Source organism: Macaca thibetana, chromosome 1 (genome assembly GCF_024542745.1).
Source record: "Macaca thibetana thibetana isolate TM-01 chromosome 1, ASM2454274v1, whole genome shotgun sequence".
In the NCBI taxonomy this organism is placed as follows: Eukaryota; Metazoa; Chordata; class Mammalia; order Primates; family Cercopithecidae; genus Macaca; species Macaca thibetana.
Window position 1 is genome coordinate 13,313,569 of NC_065578.1, and position 19,670 is coordinate 13,333,238.

At 47.1% G+C, this 19,670-nt stretch overlaps 1 protein-coding gene across 3 annotated transcripts in view; it reads left to right on the plus strand.

Annotated features, from left to right (window-relative positions):
- KAZN (kazrin, periplakin interacting protein) overlaps nt 1-19,670 on the plus strand; it is a 1,229,956-nt gene that overhangs the window by 699,359 nt on the left and 510,927 nt on the right. For all 3 annotated transcript variants that reach the window (XM_050788146.1, XM_050788155.1, XM_050788173.1), the window contains exon 3: nt 13,343-13,583. In XM_050788146.1, the coding sequence (XP_050644103.1) occupies nt 13,343-13,583 (241 nt within the window). The remainder of the gene's footprint in view (nt 1-13,342; nt 13,584-19,670) is intronic.

The following is a 19,670-nucleotide window of genomic DNA, read 5'->3' on the forward strand; positions in this document are numbered from 1 at the left end:
AGACGGGCAGATCACGAGGTCAGGAGATCGAGACCATCCTGGCTAACACAGTGAAACCCCGTCTCTACTGAAAAATACAAGAAACTAGCCGGGTGAGGTGGCAGGCGCCTATAGTCCCAGCTACTCAGGAGGCTGAGGCAGAAGAATGGCGTGAACCCAGGAGGCGGAGCTTGCAGTGAGCTGAGATCGCGCCACTGCACTCCAGCCTGGGCGACAGAGCGAGACTCTGTCTCAAAAAAAAAAAAAAAAAAAAAGAATTGCCACTCCATGTGTGGGTCATCTGGGCAAGTTAAATGGTCTCTCTCGGTCTCAGTGTCTTCATCTGTAAAACAAGCCTGTTCGACTAAGCATGAACTTTTTTGTCTTTCTGGGGTTTTTTTTTGTTTTTTTTTTGTTTTTTTTTTTTGTTTTTTAAGAGATAGAGTCTTATTCTGTTGCCCAGGCACTGGAGTGCAGTGGCGCAATCATAGCTCACTGCAGCCTCAAACTCCTGGGCTCAGGTGACCCTCCCGCCTTGGCCTCCCGAGTACCTAGGACTGCAGGGATGTGCTACCACACCCAGCTTTGTTTTTTTTACTTTTTGTTCAGATAGGGTCTCGCTTTGTTGCCCAGGCTGATCTCAAATTCTTGGGCTCAAGTGATCCTCGCACCTTGGACTCTCAAAGTGCTGGGATTGTAGACATCAATCAAATGCCAGTTTAATACAGTTCAACATGTAAGTTTAAAGCAAGCATGAACTTTGAGGTTCCTTCCAGATACAGAATTCTGAGGTCCACAAATTGGGTGGTGTTTTTTCCTCACTTGCTGACAATTAAAATTAGAGATGTGCGTAAAGAAAATGAAACCCACACTGCTGAAGCTATGAGAACCATAGAATGCTCAAGATTTTTCCCAGTGGTAAAGCTGAGAATCCCTGAAGCAGAAGATTAATAATTACATGCATATTCATTGTTCCCTGTATTCGTTCTTGCAGTCACTACAAAGAAATACCCGGGCCTGTGTAATTAATGAAAGAGGGGCCGGGCACGGTGGCTCACGCCTGTAATCCCAGCACTTTGGGAGGCCAAAGAGGGTGGATCACCTGAGATCAGGAGTTCGAGACCTGCCTGACCAACATGGTGAAACCCCGTCTCTACTAAAAATATAAAAATCATCCGGGTGTGGTGGTGGGCACCTGTAATCCCAGCTACTTGGGAGGCTGAGGCAGGAGAATTGCTGTAACCTGGGAGGTGGAGGTTGCAGTGAGCGGAGATTGTACCACTGCACTCCAGCCTGGGTGACAGAGCCAGACTCTGTCTCAACAAAAAAAAAAAAAAAAAAAAAAAAAAAAAAAAAGAGATTTACCTGGCTTACACTTTTGCAGGCTGTACAGGAAGTGTGGTGCTAGCTTCTGGTGAGGCCTCAGGAAGCTTATAATCATGGTGGAAGGCAAAGTGGGAGCAGGCATGTCATATGGCAAGAGCAGGAGTGAGGATGGGGAGCAGGTGAGGAAGAGAGAGAGGGAGGAGGTGCTATACTCCCTGAAACAACCAGACCTCTTGTGAACTGAGTGAGAACTCATCACCAAGGGGTTGGTGCAAAGTCAGTCATAAGACATCGGCCTCCATGATCCAATCACCTCCCACCAGGCCCACCTCCCACATTGAGGATTTCATTTCAGCATGAGATTTGGAGTGGACAAACAACCACACTCTATCATTCCCCTTCTACCCTCCTCCCCAGAAAAAAAGATGACTGTTGCAACGTCATCCTCAGTTCAGGTGTGTATATGAATCCTGTCTTCGTTACATTTTTCAACTCAATAGCACTCATGTTGCGTTTGAGTGGAAGGAGGCCATACAGAAAAGTAGTAAAAGGGGGGCCACTGACATCCCGGTGGCCTGTGCCTGAGTCTCTGCCCTGCCGCTCTTGAGCCGTATGACCTTGGGGGAGTAAATTAACCTTTCCGAGCCTCAGTTCTCCTCTCTGTAAAATGGGGATGATCATGGTAGCTTCTTCGTCGTAGGGTTGCCATTAGGTACTTAGCACCGGGTCTGGTGTAAGAACCCACTAGAATCATTGCCACTTCTCATTCTCATAGCACCCCTTCCAAAAGCACTTTCAAGCAAATCTGGATTTTGAATCTACCAGCTCATTTAGCCTCTTCTTGGATCGTTGAGACAAATTCAAGAAAGAAAAGATGTATATGGCTGCTGAAATTTAATGTAAAATAGCTTCATTCAGTGTTCTTCATGTAAAGGCATACATAGATTTGTGAAGGTTCATGTTATTTTGAATTAAAACACTAGCAACAAAATGATCTTGAAAACAGAACCTAGATACCCTCTGAGCAAGGAAGGTGGAAATCCCACTGGTCGGTGATACATATGATCATTTCCTGCTTAGCTTCCGAAGGGGACTAACGCACTCGAGTGCTGGAGCTCCATTCTCTGAGTCTGTGCCCCCCAGCAGGGCTCCGTTTGCCTGGGAGACGGGGGCCAATATTTTTCTAATTTGCACAAAGGTGCCCATGAGCTAGCCAGTCCGTCTTTTGAGAGACATTGAAGTGCACGCTTTAGTTTGATGCCTCCTAATGAATGACAGGACAAGAACCTGGATCTGTCTTTCTTTTCTTCCCCGAAGCTGCCTAGAAGGTATCAGGTACCAGTGTTAAAACCTGGCTTTCTGCAGGACTCCCTCGGGGTTCCTCACTGGCAGGGGAAGAATGAAGCTCAGTTTCTTTTCTTCTAGACAGTCTCATCTCTTGAATACATGACAGTTGTTTCAGAGCCTGGACAGGTATGTTCTTGCACTTGCGGTCCCAGTGTTTTGAGGAGCTAGCGTGGAGCCAGTACTGGAGGAGGGTTTGGGGCCGTGGGCATGGATGCAGAACACCAGAACAGGCAAGGGAAGAGCAAACGTGAGCCCCTCCCCTTGGTACTTGTTTTTACCTCCCAACCTGCCCTCTTCCAAACCAAATCTACTTGTTTGTTTCTCAAAAGGAAAGACATTGGCAGCTGGCTGTTCCTGGGTGAACCTGTCAGAGTACCTGCCATCTTGCTACCAAGATGGCTGAGGATGTGACCAAAAGCAAAACAGTTGACACTGCCACGAGCAACACAGCTCCTTCTTGAACTACAGAGACACCTAATAATGTGGCCTTGGAGTTCCAAATGTGATATCATAAATTGTTTTTCACCTCCCCAGCATAAAACAAGGCAGGTACAAAAAATAAAGGGGCAGTCAATTAAGATAAATATGACAGCTTTGCACCTTGCTGGCTATAAACACACCATCCTAACAAGTCGGCCATTGAACAAAATATCTCCCTTCCAATTATGCATACAACTGGACAGTGAGTACTGAATATTAGGGCAGATGGCTGCAGGTACAGCCCTTCATGACACACTGACTTAGACAGTGTATACCATTTGGCAAATACAGATTTTTTCCAGGGCACTTTGATGCTGCAATAATTTAGTATTGGCTTAAGGAACAAGATCTACGTCCCCTTCCTACTACTGCTGCTTCCAATTCCCGAAGAAAGATGGTGCACCTTGCCAGATCTGAGACCCCTTTGCAATAAATCATCGAGGGATGTTACAGTCTTAATTCCTCTGGTCTTGTGGTACCTAATATAATGTTTCCTCTGTGGCCTTGAATGGGGGCTCGCGCTGTTCTTTGTGATATATCTGGGGGAGAAAGTCCTTTTCCTAAAAGAAGAGGACTTATTCGGTGAGTAAAGCATCCTGGGAGTAGAAAGAAATGAACTCAAGGAAGCAGAAGTCCATGACAATCTGGGAAAAGAGCGCGGGCCTGAGGAGAAATGAGTGGAAAACTCTCCTCCGGAAGGTATTTTTAGTTAAATAAATAAATGTGAAAGAGCAAAATAGAGTGATAAAGGCGTCCTGAGAATCCCCGTCTTGTGAAAGTCCGCTCCTCACCAAATCGAATGCACCTGTGTTTAAAAATAGCCCCCCCTACCCTCCAAGAAAGCATCCAAAACAACTTTTATAGAATAGAGATCACAGGCATAATAACACTACCAGTGAGCAAAAAAGTAAATTACCCATTTAGGGTAGGTCTGTTAAGTATTTCAAACCACTGGGGTACCATTTTATAAGCCAAAAGAACTCATTTACCAAATGGATCCCCAGGGCCTGGAATAACAAATGCACCAGCCACAGAGGAGTAGCTCCCTCCTCTGCTTCTGCCTCAGATCTGAGCCTTTTGCAGGGATTGAAGGGGATTGGGTTGGAAGGGACACACAAGGTCTCTCACTGCCTCAGGAGAGCAGGGATGACTTCATGTATTAGAGGGGGAAATGAGAAAGAAAAAAGAGGTGGAAACCTTAGAATTGGGCACGCCTAGGTGTGAATCTGGTTATTTTACCTCTTAGCTAGGTGCATGTGAGCAAACCCCCTGAGCCTGAGTGTTTTCCTCGTGGTGACCTCAGTGTCGGGAAGATTCAGCCTGAGTTAGTAGAAATAAATGACTGAGCAAACTGGCAGACCACGGTGGATGCCCAAAGAATGAGAGCTGCCGTCACAACTATCACAGCCACGGTCTTCATCGCCATCACCATCATCTCCATCACCGATAACATCTACTAAGTTCTTTCTAGGCACCGGGCACTCTGCCAGATGGTTTCCGATGCCTCATCTCTCTTAATTCCTCAACAAGTCTATGAAATCAGCAGCAATATTATCCCCATTTTCCCAATGAGGAACTTGAGACTCAGAGACAGTAAGCAACTCATCGAGTGTCTCAGAGCTAGTACGTGGCAGGGCTGGACTTAAACCCATGCCTAACTAAGTCTAGATCCTATGCATTGGAGCTCCCCCTCCCCCCACACCAAAGGAGGGATGAGGTCATTGATGACGTCAGCCAACATCCTCCTGCCAGTAGGCTGTAGAGAGGGTGCCTTTGCTAAAATGGGAAATTGGAGCAGATTCAAGAGTGTAGGAGTGGCTAGAACACTTGACCCTAACCTCTTTAGCTTTGTTGGGGGTACCTCTCAGAAATTGTTCTGGGTTGCTGGAAAATAAAATAATGCCCACACCATGGACACAGCCACCACATGAGAGGGCAAGAGGTCAGTTGGGCAAGACGTCCAGGAGTTAAACCAGGTCTTTGGAGGTGTAGTGATGTTTCTCTGAGGGTGGAAATATTTGTCTCTGGGTTTTATACTTTGCTTGGCTGTGGCTGTTATTCACTGTCACTCACAGAGGCTGTGACACAGCCGAGAACCCAGGCCAGCACACATATTCTCTCGTAAGCCTCCCACCAGGGAAAGAAGAAACACATTAAAGAAAAAAAAAACCGCAAGAAAGATTCAAGGAGGGCAGAAAATGCACTTGCACTTCTACCAAGGAATAGAGACTTTAAGTATATATGCTTATGTGTTTAAGTCTGTGGTTAGAATGTCTATTAATATTTATCGATTTCATACCTAGGAGCTTCTGAATTAGAAGTGATTATTAAAGGACTCTTTGCAAATGAAAAATCCGCAGAAGGAACTCAGTTGGTTAAATACATACACAGAAGGGATACGCCTGACCGACTTTCCCAGCTTTAGATGAGAGATTGCTTGGGAAGACAGGAAGAGCTTGTCATTCTTTACACTAATAACTCTGCTGTGTGTCCACATTGATATGTACTGGGGTGTGTGTGTGTGTGCACGTGCCCATGTGTTTCATCAACACTGAACGTATACATTCCCATCTTATAGCTGCTGTATGTCTCCTTAAGCCCCACACTCCTCTCCCCTGTTTTTTCCTCCTGGTATCTTTTCTTCTCCATCCTTTCATTTCATAGACATCGTAATGAGGGTGATGAATAGGAGGAGGATAGCTGTTGGGGTTCCGCTGCCTGCCCACTTCTCTACAGCTCTGTTCCCTTCTCCTGGTCCTCTCACTCACATCCCTGAGCCCTGGCCACTCCTGTCTGGAGATCTGTTGCCCTTTTCCCCAGAGCACATGTTAAAACCCACTCAGCCAGAGTAAACCATGTAAATGGACAAGAAATTCATCTCCTAGATTGGCCAGGATTCCCATGTGACAATTAGAATAAACAGAGACTCCGTCTGTGGAGAGGGAGGGTAACTCCCCGAGGACTCTCTCTTGGAGGGGGATGAGATGGGGACACAGGACAGATGCCATCCAGAAAGCAGAGAGCAGGGAGCCCTCACAGCCACTCCTGAGGCTCAAAAGGCTCCTGGCATATACGTATTTCACATGTGCTCAGTGCTTTCTGGGCATCTGGGTGTCTGGAGCGGTGAGTCTCCAACTTCATGATGCATCAGATTCTCCTGGGCAGCTTGTTGTAAATGCAGATACCGAGACACCGGGCACCACCCCAGGGATTCTGGTTGGTCAGCCTGGGCTTCTGCATTTTCACAAGCAGCTTCTGAGGATTCCACATCACGTGGTCTTCATCTTCACTTCGAGAAACACTGGAGTCCAGAGGCTTGTGGCTAGAGCCTAGGAAGGGACACCATTTGCAGGAAGTGGCCTTCAACGTTGGCTGCAGGGAGCAGGACCCCATTCGTGCATGTCTGTCTGGCTCCTGCAAGCAGCCACTTGGCAACCCGAAGAAGCATGAGAGTTTCTCAGGGCACTGACTCCAGGGTCAAGAAGTTCATCACTCACTGGCTTCCCTTTCAGCCTTCCCCCTTTCCACCTTGTCCCACGTATGGATTCCTGGAATCCACGATTCATCACTCAGCCTTACCGGGAGGAATGCATGGATGCTGCCTCTGGTCTCTGAGCCAAAGAGAAACGATGCTCCTGATTGGATAGGAGAGAAAACTGGGCTTTATGTGGGAGTATCTGAGTCCTGGCCCCCAGCTTATCCACTCAACAAGTATGTGTTGAGCACTGGAGGATAAGAGGTGGAAGGAAGTGCGGGCAGTTTTGTGATGCTTGGACAGATCTCTTAACTTCGGTGTCTTCATCTGCCATATGCAGATTCCAGTACCCTCTCTACCCAATGGAGTTGTTGCAAGAATAAAATAAGAGAGCTGTGAAAATGCTTTGCAAAATTAAGATGTGACTAGAATTCCTGGAGAAGACTGAATATGAGAAGGGTTTTAATGAGAGTAGCAAGAATATTTGTGGATATGAATTTGTAGGGGACAAGGAAGATGAATTTGTTCAATCAACCACACACTCTTTGGAGAAGCATCTATTGAGCCCAGACAGGGGCAGCAGAAAGCAGAATGGGATACAAACCCTGCCTTCCTGAGTCTCAGAGTCTGGCTCGTTGGGTGCATATGGTGGAGGGATGGAGTAGTTTTAGCCGGGGCATTTTACTGCATGCAACAGAAATAATCAAATGAGCTCAAGAAAGGGGCATTTATTCTTGGGAATTCCATGGAATCCAAGACAAAGAAGAATAAGCAGGATTGTTTTGGAAACCCCAGGAGTTTAAAGACCTTACCCCAGGGAGCCAAACTCTTGGTGACTTATCTCTCAAATCCTTCAGTCTGTATTTCAAATTTGCAAATAAATAAACAGAGCAATAACCAATGGTGATATATGCTATGAAATAAGTAAATGTTGAATGTTAAATCTGAGGGATGAAAAGGAATCAGATACAGAGAGCCAGGGGGAGAATGTTCTGGGGAGAATGTTCCAGGGAGAAGCAAGGAAAAAGACAAAAACCCTGAGGTTGGAAACAATTAAGTGGCAAGAGAATGGTGAGCAAGGGGTGTGGTACAAGAAGTCAGTGGCCAGGTTATGCAAGGCTGTGGGTCCGCCCTTCAACTGTAATTTAGGAAGTGCCGCGTGACACACATCAGTGGAAAGATGGGCCATTTTCTAAAGTCCCTGGTTAAATTCTTCCCAGCTCCTTCACTGACAAAGCTGCATGGTTCATTCCTAAATCTGGGGGCTCTGTTTCTCTGTCTGTAAATAAGGAGAGCACTAGAGTAGACAATCCCCATTGCTTTCTAGGACCAAATAGGGTCATTCAATCATAGAGTAGGGCAACCAGATATACTGGGTTTCCTGGGACAGTTCCTATGGATGCCACTTGTTTTAGCTTAATTCAGTTACTCACTGCGACCTCTTTTGCTCTCAGCAGCATCCCAGTCTCGATGTTACATTATGAGGTCACTCTATTTCTGGGGCAAGGGAGGTGCATGTGGCTGTGCTGTCAGCAATGGGTTAGGCCCTAAGCCTTGATTCTTGATTCTTGATTCTTGATAGGAATTTCCTTTCTCTGAGCTAGAGGGAAGTTGGTTTTGCAAACTTTTCGAAATGCCCAGGCAAGCTTTGATGGGCAAAAAACACACACACAAGGCACAGTCGGCTCATTCTGCTGAGAAAGATCAGACAATGTAGGTAGAGGCTGGTGACCACATATGGGCCGAGGTTTGGATGGGGTTGGGCTGGTTGGGAGTGATAGCAGCAGTGACAGTGGAAAAATGACAGCAAGTCCTATGAAGTAGACCCATTTTCTGTCTTGGTTCTTAACATCAGCCTACTGGGGTGTGAGATTGGGACTATTTTGGGAACATGCAAAAGGGGGAACCCTAAAACAGAATCCACAGTCCTGCCAAATTCTCATAGTTGTGGATCCCATGGAAATCCATGTGGAAAAAGAAAAAAGTTGTGGAAAAAGAAAAAAGAAAGGTAGACCTTTTTGGTTTAAATCAAGTATACCCGCAGAGGCTAATTGATTGCAGACTTTCTATCTAAGATCTAGTCCTTTGGTGTGTGGGTGAACATAAAGACACACAACTGGAAAAAGCCCCTTTTTTTCATGTTAGGAAAAAAAAACTCTCAAAAAATAAAATTCTTAAAATCCTAGGAGGCACCCCAGGAGCTTCTAAAGCAAGCTTCTTGAAACCTCAAAAAGGGGTTCCAGACCGCTCTAGGCAAATGGGCTTGCGGGAGGGGCTTAGGCCAGTGGGAGGGGACACAGATTCCACTGAACAACTGGACCAACCAAGGCACTTAGAACTGCTTAGTGTGACTTTGGGAGGCCAAAGCAGGTGGATCATGAGGTCATGAGTTCAAGACCAGTCTGGCCAAGATGGTGAAACCCCGTCTCTACTAAAAATACAAAAACTAACCGGGGATGGTGCCGGGCACCTGTAATCCCAGCTACTCAGGAGGCTGAGGCAGAGAATTGCTTGAACCCGGGAGGCGGAGGTTGCAGTGAACCAAGATCACACCACTGCGTTCCAGCCTGGGAGACAGACCAAGACTGCATCTCAAAACAAAACAAAACAAACAACAAACAAACAAACAAACAAAAAGAACTGCTTAGTATATCTGCAAACCAGGATTCAGTTCTTTGCAGTCTTTCAGTTACCTTATTGGGGGGAGCATCAAAACTACAGAACTTTGTGGGTCTTCAAAAGGGGAATGCCATGGTGCAGCCATTGTGGAAACATATTAGCAGTTCCTTGAAAAGTTAAACATAGCAACTGTTTTCCTCCTTGAGTGGCGGTGGAGGATGGGGATAAGAAAGGTAGACCTGGCCGGGCGCAGTGGCTCACGCCTGTAATCTCAGCACTTTGGAAGGCCGAGGCAGGTGGATTGCTTGAGGTCAGGAGTTTGAGACCAACCTGGCCAACATGGTGAAACCCTGTCTCTACTAAAAATACGAAAAATTAGCGGGGTGTGGCTGCCCACACCTGTAATCCCAACTACTCAGGAGGCTGAGGCAGAGAATCTCTTGAACCCAGGAGGTGGAGGCTGCAGTGAGCTGAGATCGTGCCACTGCACTCCAGCCTGGGTGACAAAGTGAGACTCTGTCTCAAAAAAAAAAAAAAAAAAAAAAGAAAAAAGAAAAAGAAAAAAGAAAGGTAGACCTTTTTGGTTTAAATCAAGTATACCTGCAGAGGCTAATTGATTGCAGACTTTCTATCTATCTAAGATCTAGTCCTTTGGTGTGTGGGTGAACATAAAGACACACAACTGGAAAAAGCCCCTTTTTTTCATGTTAGGAAAAAAAACTCTCAAAAAAATAAAATTCTTAAACTCCTAGGAGGCACCCCAGGAGCTTCTAAAGCAAGCTTCTTGAAACCTCAAAAAGAGAGGGATGAGAAGGGGCTCAAGGAATGAGTCTTTTCTTTTCTCCTTGTTAGCTTTTTTTGTTTTGATTTGAAGATCCCAGTGTGTGGGAATAATCTCACCGAAGAGCAAAATGAGTAACACTGGGTCAGTTTGTTTACTACACAAACACACTCACACGCATTCATTTATAGAACACTTACTATGGGCTAGGGTGGCAAGGATGCAAAGATGAATAACATAAAAAGCCAGATTACCCTCCTTCCCCCACCCACAAGTTCCCAGTGAAGTGGGAGAGAGACATGTAAACAGATAAATTACTGTTTCTTCTGCTGAGTGCTATTCCAAAGGTGTGTGCATGCACACACACACACACACACACACACACACACACACAGACACACGGCCCTCTAAATAGAGCTACTCTTAACCGTTTGCTCAGAAGCCCTAGTTCCAGAACATTCCCATCCCCTCTTTGTGTATTTGCATATATGACTTTTCGATTGAGGTAAACTTTACATAACATGAAATTAAGCACTTAAAGTGAAGAATTCATTGGCACTTAGTACATTCACCGTGTTGTGCTACCACCACCTCTGTCTAGTTCTGAAACATTTTCATCAATCAGCACAAAGTAACACCCGGCACCTATTAAGCAGTTACTCCCCATTCTTCCCTCCCTGCAGCCCCTGACAAACACCAATCTGCTTCCTGTTTCTATGGATTTATTTATTCTGGATATGTCATATAAATTGAATCATATAATATGTGACCTTCTATGTCAGCCTTCTTTCACCAAGCATAATGTTTTGAGGCTTCATCCACGTAGTAGTAGCATGTTTCAGTACTTTTCATGGCTGAATAATATTCCATTGTTTACTGCAATTTGTTCATCCAATCATCTGTTGATGGACATTTGGGTCGTTTCTACCTACTGGCTAGTAATGAACAGTGCTGCTATGAACATCCATGTACAGATTTTTTTGGATATTTGTTTTGGACATATTCTTTTGGACATATACCTAGGAGTGGATTTGTGGGTCGTATGGTAATCCTATGTTTAACTTTTCAAGAAACTGCTAATATATTTTCCACAATGACTGCACCACGGCATCCCCCTTTTGAAGACCCACAAAGTTCTGTAGTTTCGATGCTCTCCCCATAACGGAAAGACTGCAAAGAACGGAATCCTGGTTTGCAGATACACTAAGCAGTTCTAAGTGCCTTGGTTGGGCCAGTTGGTAAGAACTTGTGTTAATGAGGTTAAGGTCAGGGTTCGATCCCCACACTGACCCATTAGCTGAGCAGTGTGGACAGAGTGAAGAATTGTGTCTTCCTGCCACATGCTCCACCATCGAATCCTGCCCTCTTGCAAAAGCTTGTTAGTGGTCACAGGGGAATGGACCAAGACTGTTTTTATGGTTCCACATAAAAGCGGGGAGAAAGCTATCATTCAAGGCCTCCTGAAGGCGCAGCGGGAGGAATTTGCAATCAGATGATTACTTTCTTCCAGTCCTGGTGTCACCTGGTTTCTGCGGGCCTCTTAAGTAAATTGCTTAACCCTGTGCAGAGCCTCAGTTTCCTTATCCCTAAAATGGGAATAATAATCCTCACTCATAAGACATAAGAATGTATAGAAAAGCACTCTGCATGCAGTTTTTGTTTGGTTCTTTTTTTTTTTTTCGAGACAGAGTTTTGCTTTTGTTGCCCAGGCTGGAGTGCAATGGTACAATCTCAGCTCTCCACAACCTCCACCTCCCAGGTTCAAGCGATTCTCCTGCCTCAGCCTTCCCAGTAGCTGGGATTACAGGCATGCACCACCATGCCCGGCTAATTTTGTATTTTTAGTAGAGACAGGGTTTCTCCATGTTGGTCAGGCTGGTCTCGAACTCCTGACCTCAGGTGATCCGCTTGCCTTGGCCTCCCAATTGCTGGGAGCCACCGCACCCGGCCTTTGCTTGGTTCTTACGGGTTTCCTGTAAGAACGTGAAGGGTGGGCAGCCTCATTCTTCCTTGCAGCACCCCACTGGCTTCTGCAATCTGTTCTTTGCTGCTCTCCGGAGGTTGAGGGAGCTGGAATGGTGGCGCCCTGTTGACCAGAGGGTTGCTGGCTGTTTTAAATTGTCCTATTTGCATGGAATGAAGCTTGCTATGGTAACAAGGTCTGGTGGCTGGAATCCAGGGCCCCAGTGAAAAATGCAAAGCCTGTGGTCTGGGAGAGAAAGAGGAGCTGGAAAGGGTATATCAACGTCAGGTTACCTCAGTTCTTCTGTGAAGAGGGGATGGGTAAACTGAGGCAGCAGGGCTCCCCTCTTTGGTCCCAGTAGAAGCAAGGGAAGAAGCCCCATCGACGCCTTCCTTCTTATCTCTCAACCTCATCTCTGTCCCCGCTAATACTCAGCTAAGAAGCTTAGGAGCTGGTTAAGGCTGCTCCTGCACCTGGGTGCACACACAGGGGTAGGGCCGTGGGGAGGCGGGAGCACGAGCGGCCCACGCCGAGGAAGGTTGGCTCCCTCCGGGGGTGGGCAGCGCAGGTCTGGCCGGCGGGTGGGGGTTGGAGAGTGAGAGGCACGCGGGGCACCAGCTCAGCTCCTCTCTGGGGATTTCGTACTCGCAGTTTAAGGAACCAGCGGAGCACCAACTCCACTTGTGAGCTGGCGCAAGCGTCCCCCTCCCCTGGAGATCCACCCCTGCTCCCCTTTGAGGCCCCCTTCCAAGTACCCTCTCTTCCGAGCACCCAGCGCCTCCCCAACCCTAGCACTGCGCGGGGCACCAGTTCTTCAGGGCGGGGGCTGCCCCACCGCTCCAGGGAGGGGACAGAGGGCCGGCCTCGGTCCAGGCGACCCCCGCCCCTCGCCAGGGGCGCCACCTTGGCCCCCTCCCGGCTGCCGCCCGCCGCCCCCGCCCCCCAGGGGGGTGTGTCTCCTAAGCAGGGGGGCGCGGGAGGCCAAGGGTGCCCCCAGCCGCCGACCCAGACCCCCTCCCGAGCGGGCGGCGAATGGTAGGCTCCACTGAAAGAGTGCCTGGCGGCGCGCGGTGTCCTTCTCCGAGCAGCTCTCGGCGCCCGCCCGCCGGGGTCTCGGCGATCGCTGCTCCTCCTCCTCCTTCTCCTCCTCCTTTTTCTCCTCCTCCTTCTCCCCCCGCCGCCTCGCCACCGCCGCGGCTCGGGCTGAAGGCGCCGCTGTCATTCCTGCGCCGGAGGAGCCGGCGCTGCCGGTGCTTGGGGGTCGGGGCGCGGGCGAGCCGGGCCGCGGGGGACCCAACAGGTAGAGCCGGGGGTGCCCGGCCGCGCGCCCCCCGCGCATCATGCAGCTCTTTGTCACCTCTCTCGCCCCCAGGCCAAAATCCTGAGCATGATGGAAGACAATAAGCAGCTCGCGCTCCGCATCGATGGGGCGGTCCAGTCGGCCAGCCAGGAGGTGACCAACCTGCGAGCCGAACTCACGGCCACCAACCGGAGACTGGCGGAACTGAGCGGCGGCGGCGGCCCCGGCCAGGGCCAGGGAGCCGCGGCCAGCGCCTCGGCGGCGGGGGACTCGGCGGCGACGAACATGGAGAACCCCCAGCTCGGAGCGCAAGGTAGGATCGCCCCAGCGCCCAGGGCGGAGGAAGGCGAGCGGCGCACGCCCGGCCTCGGAGGTGGCCGGGGACCCGGGGTCCCCCACGCCCGGGGCGAAATCGCTTTGCATTCTAGCTTGTAACCCTTTCCGTCCGGTGGTGGCCACCGTTGCTCCCCGGCTGGGAGTTGCAGGCTGCTGTCATTCACGAAAACCCGGGCACAGTGTGCACGGGGTCACACGGTCACACCGGCCCCGGCCAGCCTGAGCGAGGCGCAGCCTGCAGGTCCCTTCCGGCGATAGAAAGTGCCCTTTCCATGGCACCAGCCCCCAGCTCCGTGGCAAACTTTTCATGCAGAGGCCTTTTCCCCATCCCCCGCAGGGGTGAATGGCACGGTTCCCCCCACTTCCTTAGGCGCCTTCCTTTGCAATGACTCTTTCCCAAAGAGAACTCCGGCTCTGCCGCCCGTGGTTGGGATAGAGGATTGGACTGCTGTGCACTTTTCTCCGTGGATGCCAAATCCCTTGGCTCAGTTGCATCTGGACTTTATTTTCCTCTCATTTGAGGTCTCGCAGGCATTGGAATCTATGGATGCAACAGTAGATGCTCAGCTCAGCAGGGAGTTTGAATTTCTGAAAATATAAACACCGAGAGCACTTTCCAGGGGGATATTGTAGACCTCAAAGATTGAGCGGTAGAGAAATGAAGGCTTAGGGTGGTGGGCTGCAGGGAGCCCCTGTTTGAAGGGACTCTGCAGTTTAGAGAAGAGGAAGAAAAAGACAGTTGGTGTGTGTTCACATTGACAGAGATTAAGCTCTGAACCCCCCTGCAAGACGTAAAGGGGGATGAGGCATCCCTAAAATGTACTGTTTGGTTTCTGTGACTTGGAAAGTAAAAGGGTAAGCAGGCTTTGGGGGATTTTTTTTTATTTTTCCCTAATTGCCTTTTGAGAAACAGTATCACTGGTTATTAATATCATTTGAATTGCAAATTAAACTGCTGAAATCCAGAACAGGACAGAAAAAAAATCTCCAGTCCATGAGGGCCACTTGTCTAAATATGTCACTTGAAGTACAGGGTACCAAATTGCTCAGTGGCTCAAAATGATTTTCTGGTTCTGTTGTCATTTCAAGAGCTTCTCTTGAGTGTTGAGAGAGTCTGTTTTCGTAAGAATCTGGTTCTCTCCATCAGTCTCTGTTTCCACCTTATCTTCCTGGGAAGGTGTGCGTTCTTTGATGTGAGATGTGAAGCCTGCCCGTGTGCAGTTTTATGTCGAATTCCAAGTCGGATCTTAACTTGGTACTCCCGGAGCCTGTCGGAAGTCTTAGGAATTGGGGGGAGTACTTTGGTAAGGAAGTAGCCATGACGTAATGGTGAGAAGGTGTTGTGGTCCTAGTGCTTGCTGCAAGCTTGACATGTGGTTATTCTTGTCATCCCTTGCGATGTCATTGTGTGTGAAAGAACATTCTCCACTGGAACCTGTGCAAAAAAAAAAAAAAAAAAAAAAAAAAAAAAGAAAAAAAGAAAAAAGAAAGAAAGGCAGACTGCAAGGTAATGCTTCACTTTTTATAGGCAGAGGCTCTGCTAACATTAAAGAAATAGCTAAGAACTGGCATTTTGCTAAGAATCAAAAGCTGTATAGTAAAGGACACTGAACAATGCTCATTTATTTCCCACCGTCTGCCCCCTTCTCAGCGAAGGAAAAGTTAAATGGCTTTTTATCTGAGTCCTGGGTCTGGTTGTAGACTGGGCAGGCTAAGGCAGTCATCGCAGTGATGATATACACATGCTCAACTTGGAAACTGGCATACTTACGGATGGTTAAATTGTTGTAGTGGAACAACAGGGGGCTATTTCCTTGTTCTTTTTTCCTACACAAATGCACAGGGCTGTGGAAATGAAAATGGCTTTTGGATTTCTTGCATATCCTTAAAAACACATAAAACCAGCAGCTCCCATATGCTCTCAGGACCGTGCCTGCCCATGTCAGTGACTGTCTGTGGGTGGTAGGATGAAGAGTGGTCTTGATTTCTCCTCTTTGTACATTGGTATGTCTCAAAATCTTTACTAGGGGCACTTTGTGATTTTTATAATCAGAAAATAAAATGTTAAAAGGTTTAAACTCTACTTGATTGTTGGCCGCATAACCGTCTAAATTGATGTGCATTTAAACAGATGTGATGGTTGAAAAGAAAATAACCCCCCCCATATAAGTTCAGTGGGGTATCATTTACTTGTCTGTAGCAACAGTACATGATGCATTATTTAGCCTCTGTAAGTTTTGGGGATTTTTTTTTTTTTTTTGATGGAGGCGGGAGTTGTTTTGGTTTGTTTTTGTTTTTTTTTCATAGCCTGTGGCAGCATCCTGCTAGCACAGAAATCCCCTGCAGAGGTGGTCTGGTAGTTTATTTTGCCGTTGCTTTCATTATCCTAAAAAGAAGCCTTGAGTTCTCACACAAGTTAATTTTAAAGTGTAATTGATTGGATTCCACTTGCTTCTTCTTAATACACCTCCAGGGAGGCTCCCAGAGGCTCAACTCCTCCGGGTTTCTGACTGTTCTTCCAGATTAGTCTGTGTTTTCATTTTGTCTGTGTTGGTGCAATTCAATGGGCTCAGACCCTAAGAGTATTTAAGTGCTATTGAGTTATCAATTTTCAAATCAAGGTTTTGAGTAAAAGGAGTATCTTTGCATTTCAAAATGCAACGGTGTAAGTCATCTTTTAACGAAAGGGCATTATGCACATATTAAATGCATGCTAATGTACTTTTAATAATATTAGTAGAAATGGTTTTGGGAAAGAGTCACCTTTTGCTTCCTCTGCCAAGAGATTGTTAGATTCATTTTCAAATGTTTTTGGTTTTGTTGTTTTAATTATTTTTTTAAATGAATGAAGCAAGCTCATCAATCTATGATTGGCTGTTTTGTTCCAGGGATGACAACTGGCAGTAGGTAGGTTGGTATCCCCTTTTGATGAAGAAAACTTGGGTTTTCCTAGCGGGTTAATGCAGTGTGTCATTTAAACAAAATATTAACTTGGTTGGTAGCCCCTGTGAGCTGGCATGGTTGCTATGTAACAGAATCTAGAAAGTGAACTGCTGAAAATCTGGGCTTTCGGCACTTCGGAGGATATTCTTTCGGAATCTGTGTTAAAAGAACTCCTGGCAGCCAGCCCATCTTGTCTCTCCCTCCTGCAACTGAGTTGGATAATCCCTAATGAGAATGCTGGCATACAGTGCAGAGGGCGTCCGTGCAGGATGGCACATTTCAGAGCTCCAGAGGCTGCCTTTTGGGTTGGTGGGGTCACGACAGCCTTTGACAGGTGGACAGAAGGAGGCTTGGAAAGAACAGAGCCAAGCATTTGTTCCAATTCGTCTTGTTGTTGGTAGCCCGAGAAGGGATTTGTTTAAAGTAACATTTCTAAGCTGTTTTCCTCAGCATAACATCTCTGGGAAAATGTGTTTAAAATGCTTGCTGTTCTTTGAGGGGAAAATGTGGCAGTTTGTTTCTCTGAAAATGTTTTATCTGATGAATGACTAATATTAGATTCAATTGGTTGCTTTGCTATGCATAGAATAAAACAATTAAGTGCTACCATACCCAATTCAAATAGGTGTTAACTGTATATAACAAAATACTTAATGTCCAGTAGGGTGTATGCCTACTGTCATTAGTTTCTTTTTTAAAGAAATAATTGTATTTGTATTCCTATGCAAGTGAATGTGCTGATAGCATCTTTCTTTGGTGTTGAGGACTCCCTGCCTACTGCATTTGTTAGAATGGGATGGAGGAAAGTGTCAGTTTTCTGTACCTTTGTACATTTCCATAAATACATGCAAGTTTTTATTTTTCTCTCCAGGCATTAAAATAGGCTGTTACTTAAGGTCTGACAGCTCTTATCTACCATTACTACAACACTGGAAACTCTTTCGTGAAGTATAAATTACCTTTGGAGTGAATTGAATGTGTGAGTAGTCTGCGGAGACGCTAGACACTGTCGCTTTGCAAAATAAGTTCTGTCTTCTGGCATCCCCTTCTCAATTCATTCTGCCTCTGCTCTTGTTTTCCTAAGCAGACTTTTTATCTTTTTTGAGAAAGAGAATTTTCAAATGGCAGAGAGGATGGAACAAAATGTTGGGGAATCTCGGACCTTCTGTTAGCTTGCCCCTAAGTTACAGAGCTCATCGAGTAGCCTGTGCCTTGGTTTTCCAGCCACATCAAGGGGCTGAAATAAGTGTGTCTTTTCCTAACCTGGTAGGCTGTCGTGGGATGGGGATTCAGACTTCTCCCTGAAAATTATCATGCGTGGTCACAAAGAGATTACTTACAGATCAGTACAGTGTGGTTGAAATTACTTATTGATTGGGGATTATTTACTATCTTTCCATTGTCTTTGGAAAATGCCTTCAAAGGACCTCTTAAGTCAAGTCTCTGGTTCTGGTTAATTTCATGCTTCCAGCGTGCGCTTCATTATTTTTAGTGGTTTTCCAACACCTCTTTGATGTACCCCAGAAGTCTGAGCTGACCTGACTTGTCTAATGGGAGCCTGGTCACATATCTTCCCAGGGTAAGGTGTGAGAGGCCGTCTCCATCCCTTCACCCTGTTACTCCTCAAGAAGACTGTTGGCACTTTTTAGGAATCCTCTAGGGTTATAATGTGTGACTTCCTGGCTGCCAGTGAGTTTGTAGCAGATGGGCTTGGCAGGTGGCAAGAGCTCATTGGAACTTTGCCTGCTCACTGTGCACATCATATGGGGCCCAGAAGGTCAAGCTTGGGATTTGGCCACATTCACTGCATGTTTTCTTTATGTATTATATATCTATATATTCATTCCTGGGCTGTGTAGATAAGGACAGTGAAATCAACATGAACTCCTCTGTTCTTTCCATACCTTAATGGTTTGACTGAAATTGGTCCCTGACTTCTTACCTACCGCCATATATCAGGCAAGAGCAGAACTCGTTCTGCCTGCTGAGCCCAGAGAATGGGTTTTTAAGTGATGTTGCATGTGGAAATAGGTCTCAGTGTTTGGGCTGCGTATTAGGGTGAGTAGCACACAATATGGCAGGAGTGTCACCGCCAGCAGTCATTGCCCTGCCTTGGTGCCCTGAATTGCAGGCATAGGGGGTTCAGGCAGAATCATTTAGGAAAGGATATCTTCCCCGAAGCCAATAGGTGGCCATCCACAGGAGCAGATCATACCTGACGATTCATAGCAGCTAAGAGTTCTGCTGACCCCTGTCACCACCCTCTAGTTCCCCTGATACCACCCCCTAGTTCCCCTGCCAGTCCCATCTCAGTTGTGGAGAAGCTGGAAGATCAGGGAAAGGAATGCCTTCTTCCGCCCCGTTTGGTTGCACGACACCAGAACATTCTTGCTTGTTTGATGCAACCTCGATCTAAGTGGTAGAGGCGAGGTTGTGCTCTGTGGGCCTTCCTGCTACCCCCTTGGAGTCCTAGGCTGCTGGAAACGTGAAAGAAGCTGAACGTAGTTTTAATGAGTTTGGCAAGAACAACTGTTTGAGCAGGTGGCTGCTGTGTGGTACGAGATCATTGGTGCTAAATTTATTCTGCTGGCTTTGTGGACTGGGTCCTGCCAGACCCTTGGGTCAGGCTTCCGAAAGGTCCCTGCCCCTTCACTCTCTGATGAGTTGAGACCTCAGCACAGGAGCTCAGATGGAGCTTGGAACAGGCAGTCCTGCAAGCAAAGAGCCCCAGGGCCTCTGCCCACTTCTCTGGTCAGGCTGGAGAGGGGAGAGAAGTTGGGGAGAGGAAGTGTCCTGCCCAGCTCCCTTCTCCTCTGTCCTCTTCCACCACCGCAAGCGCTGTGGTACCTTTGTGGGGATGTAAAGGCCTTCTGTTCCCAGTATTGCCTCTGCTCTACAGATTGTGTGAAGTAATGAGTCATTAAGAACACAGCACCCTTTTAAAGAAGCTGATATTCTCCACTCATCTTTGCATACCTCATTATTATTATTCTCAGAACTTATGTTTTGGGTACGCCACAAGACGCTGGGGATTCTGGGACTGTCTTGAAGCATGTAGTATTTTTCCCTTTGGTCAAGGTGAATAGTTTAATGTAGCAGTAAATGAGAACTGGTTTCATTA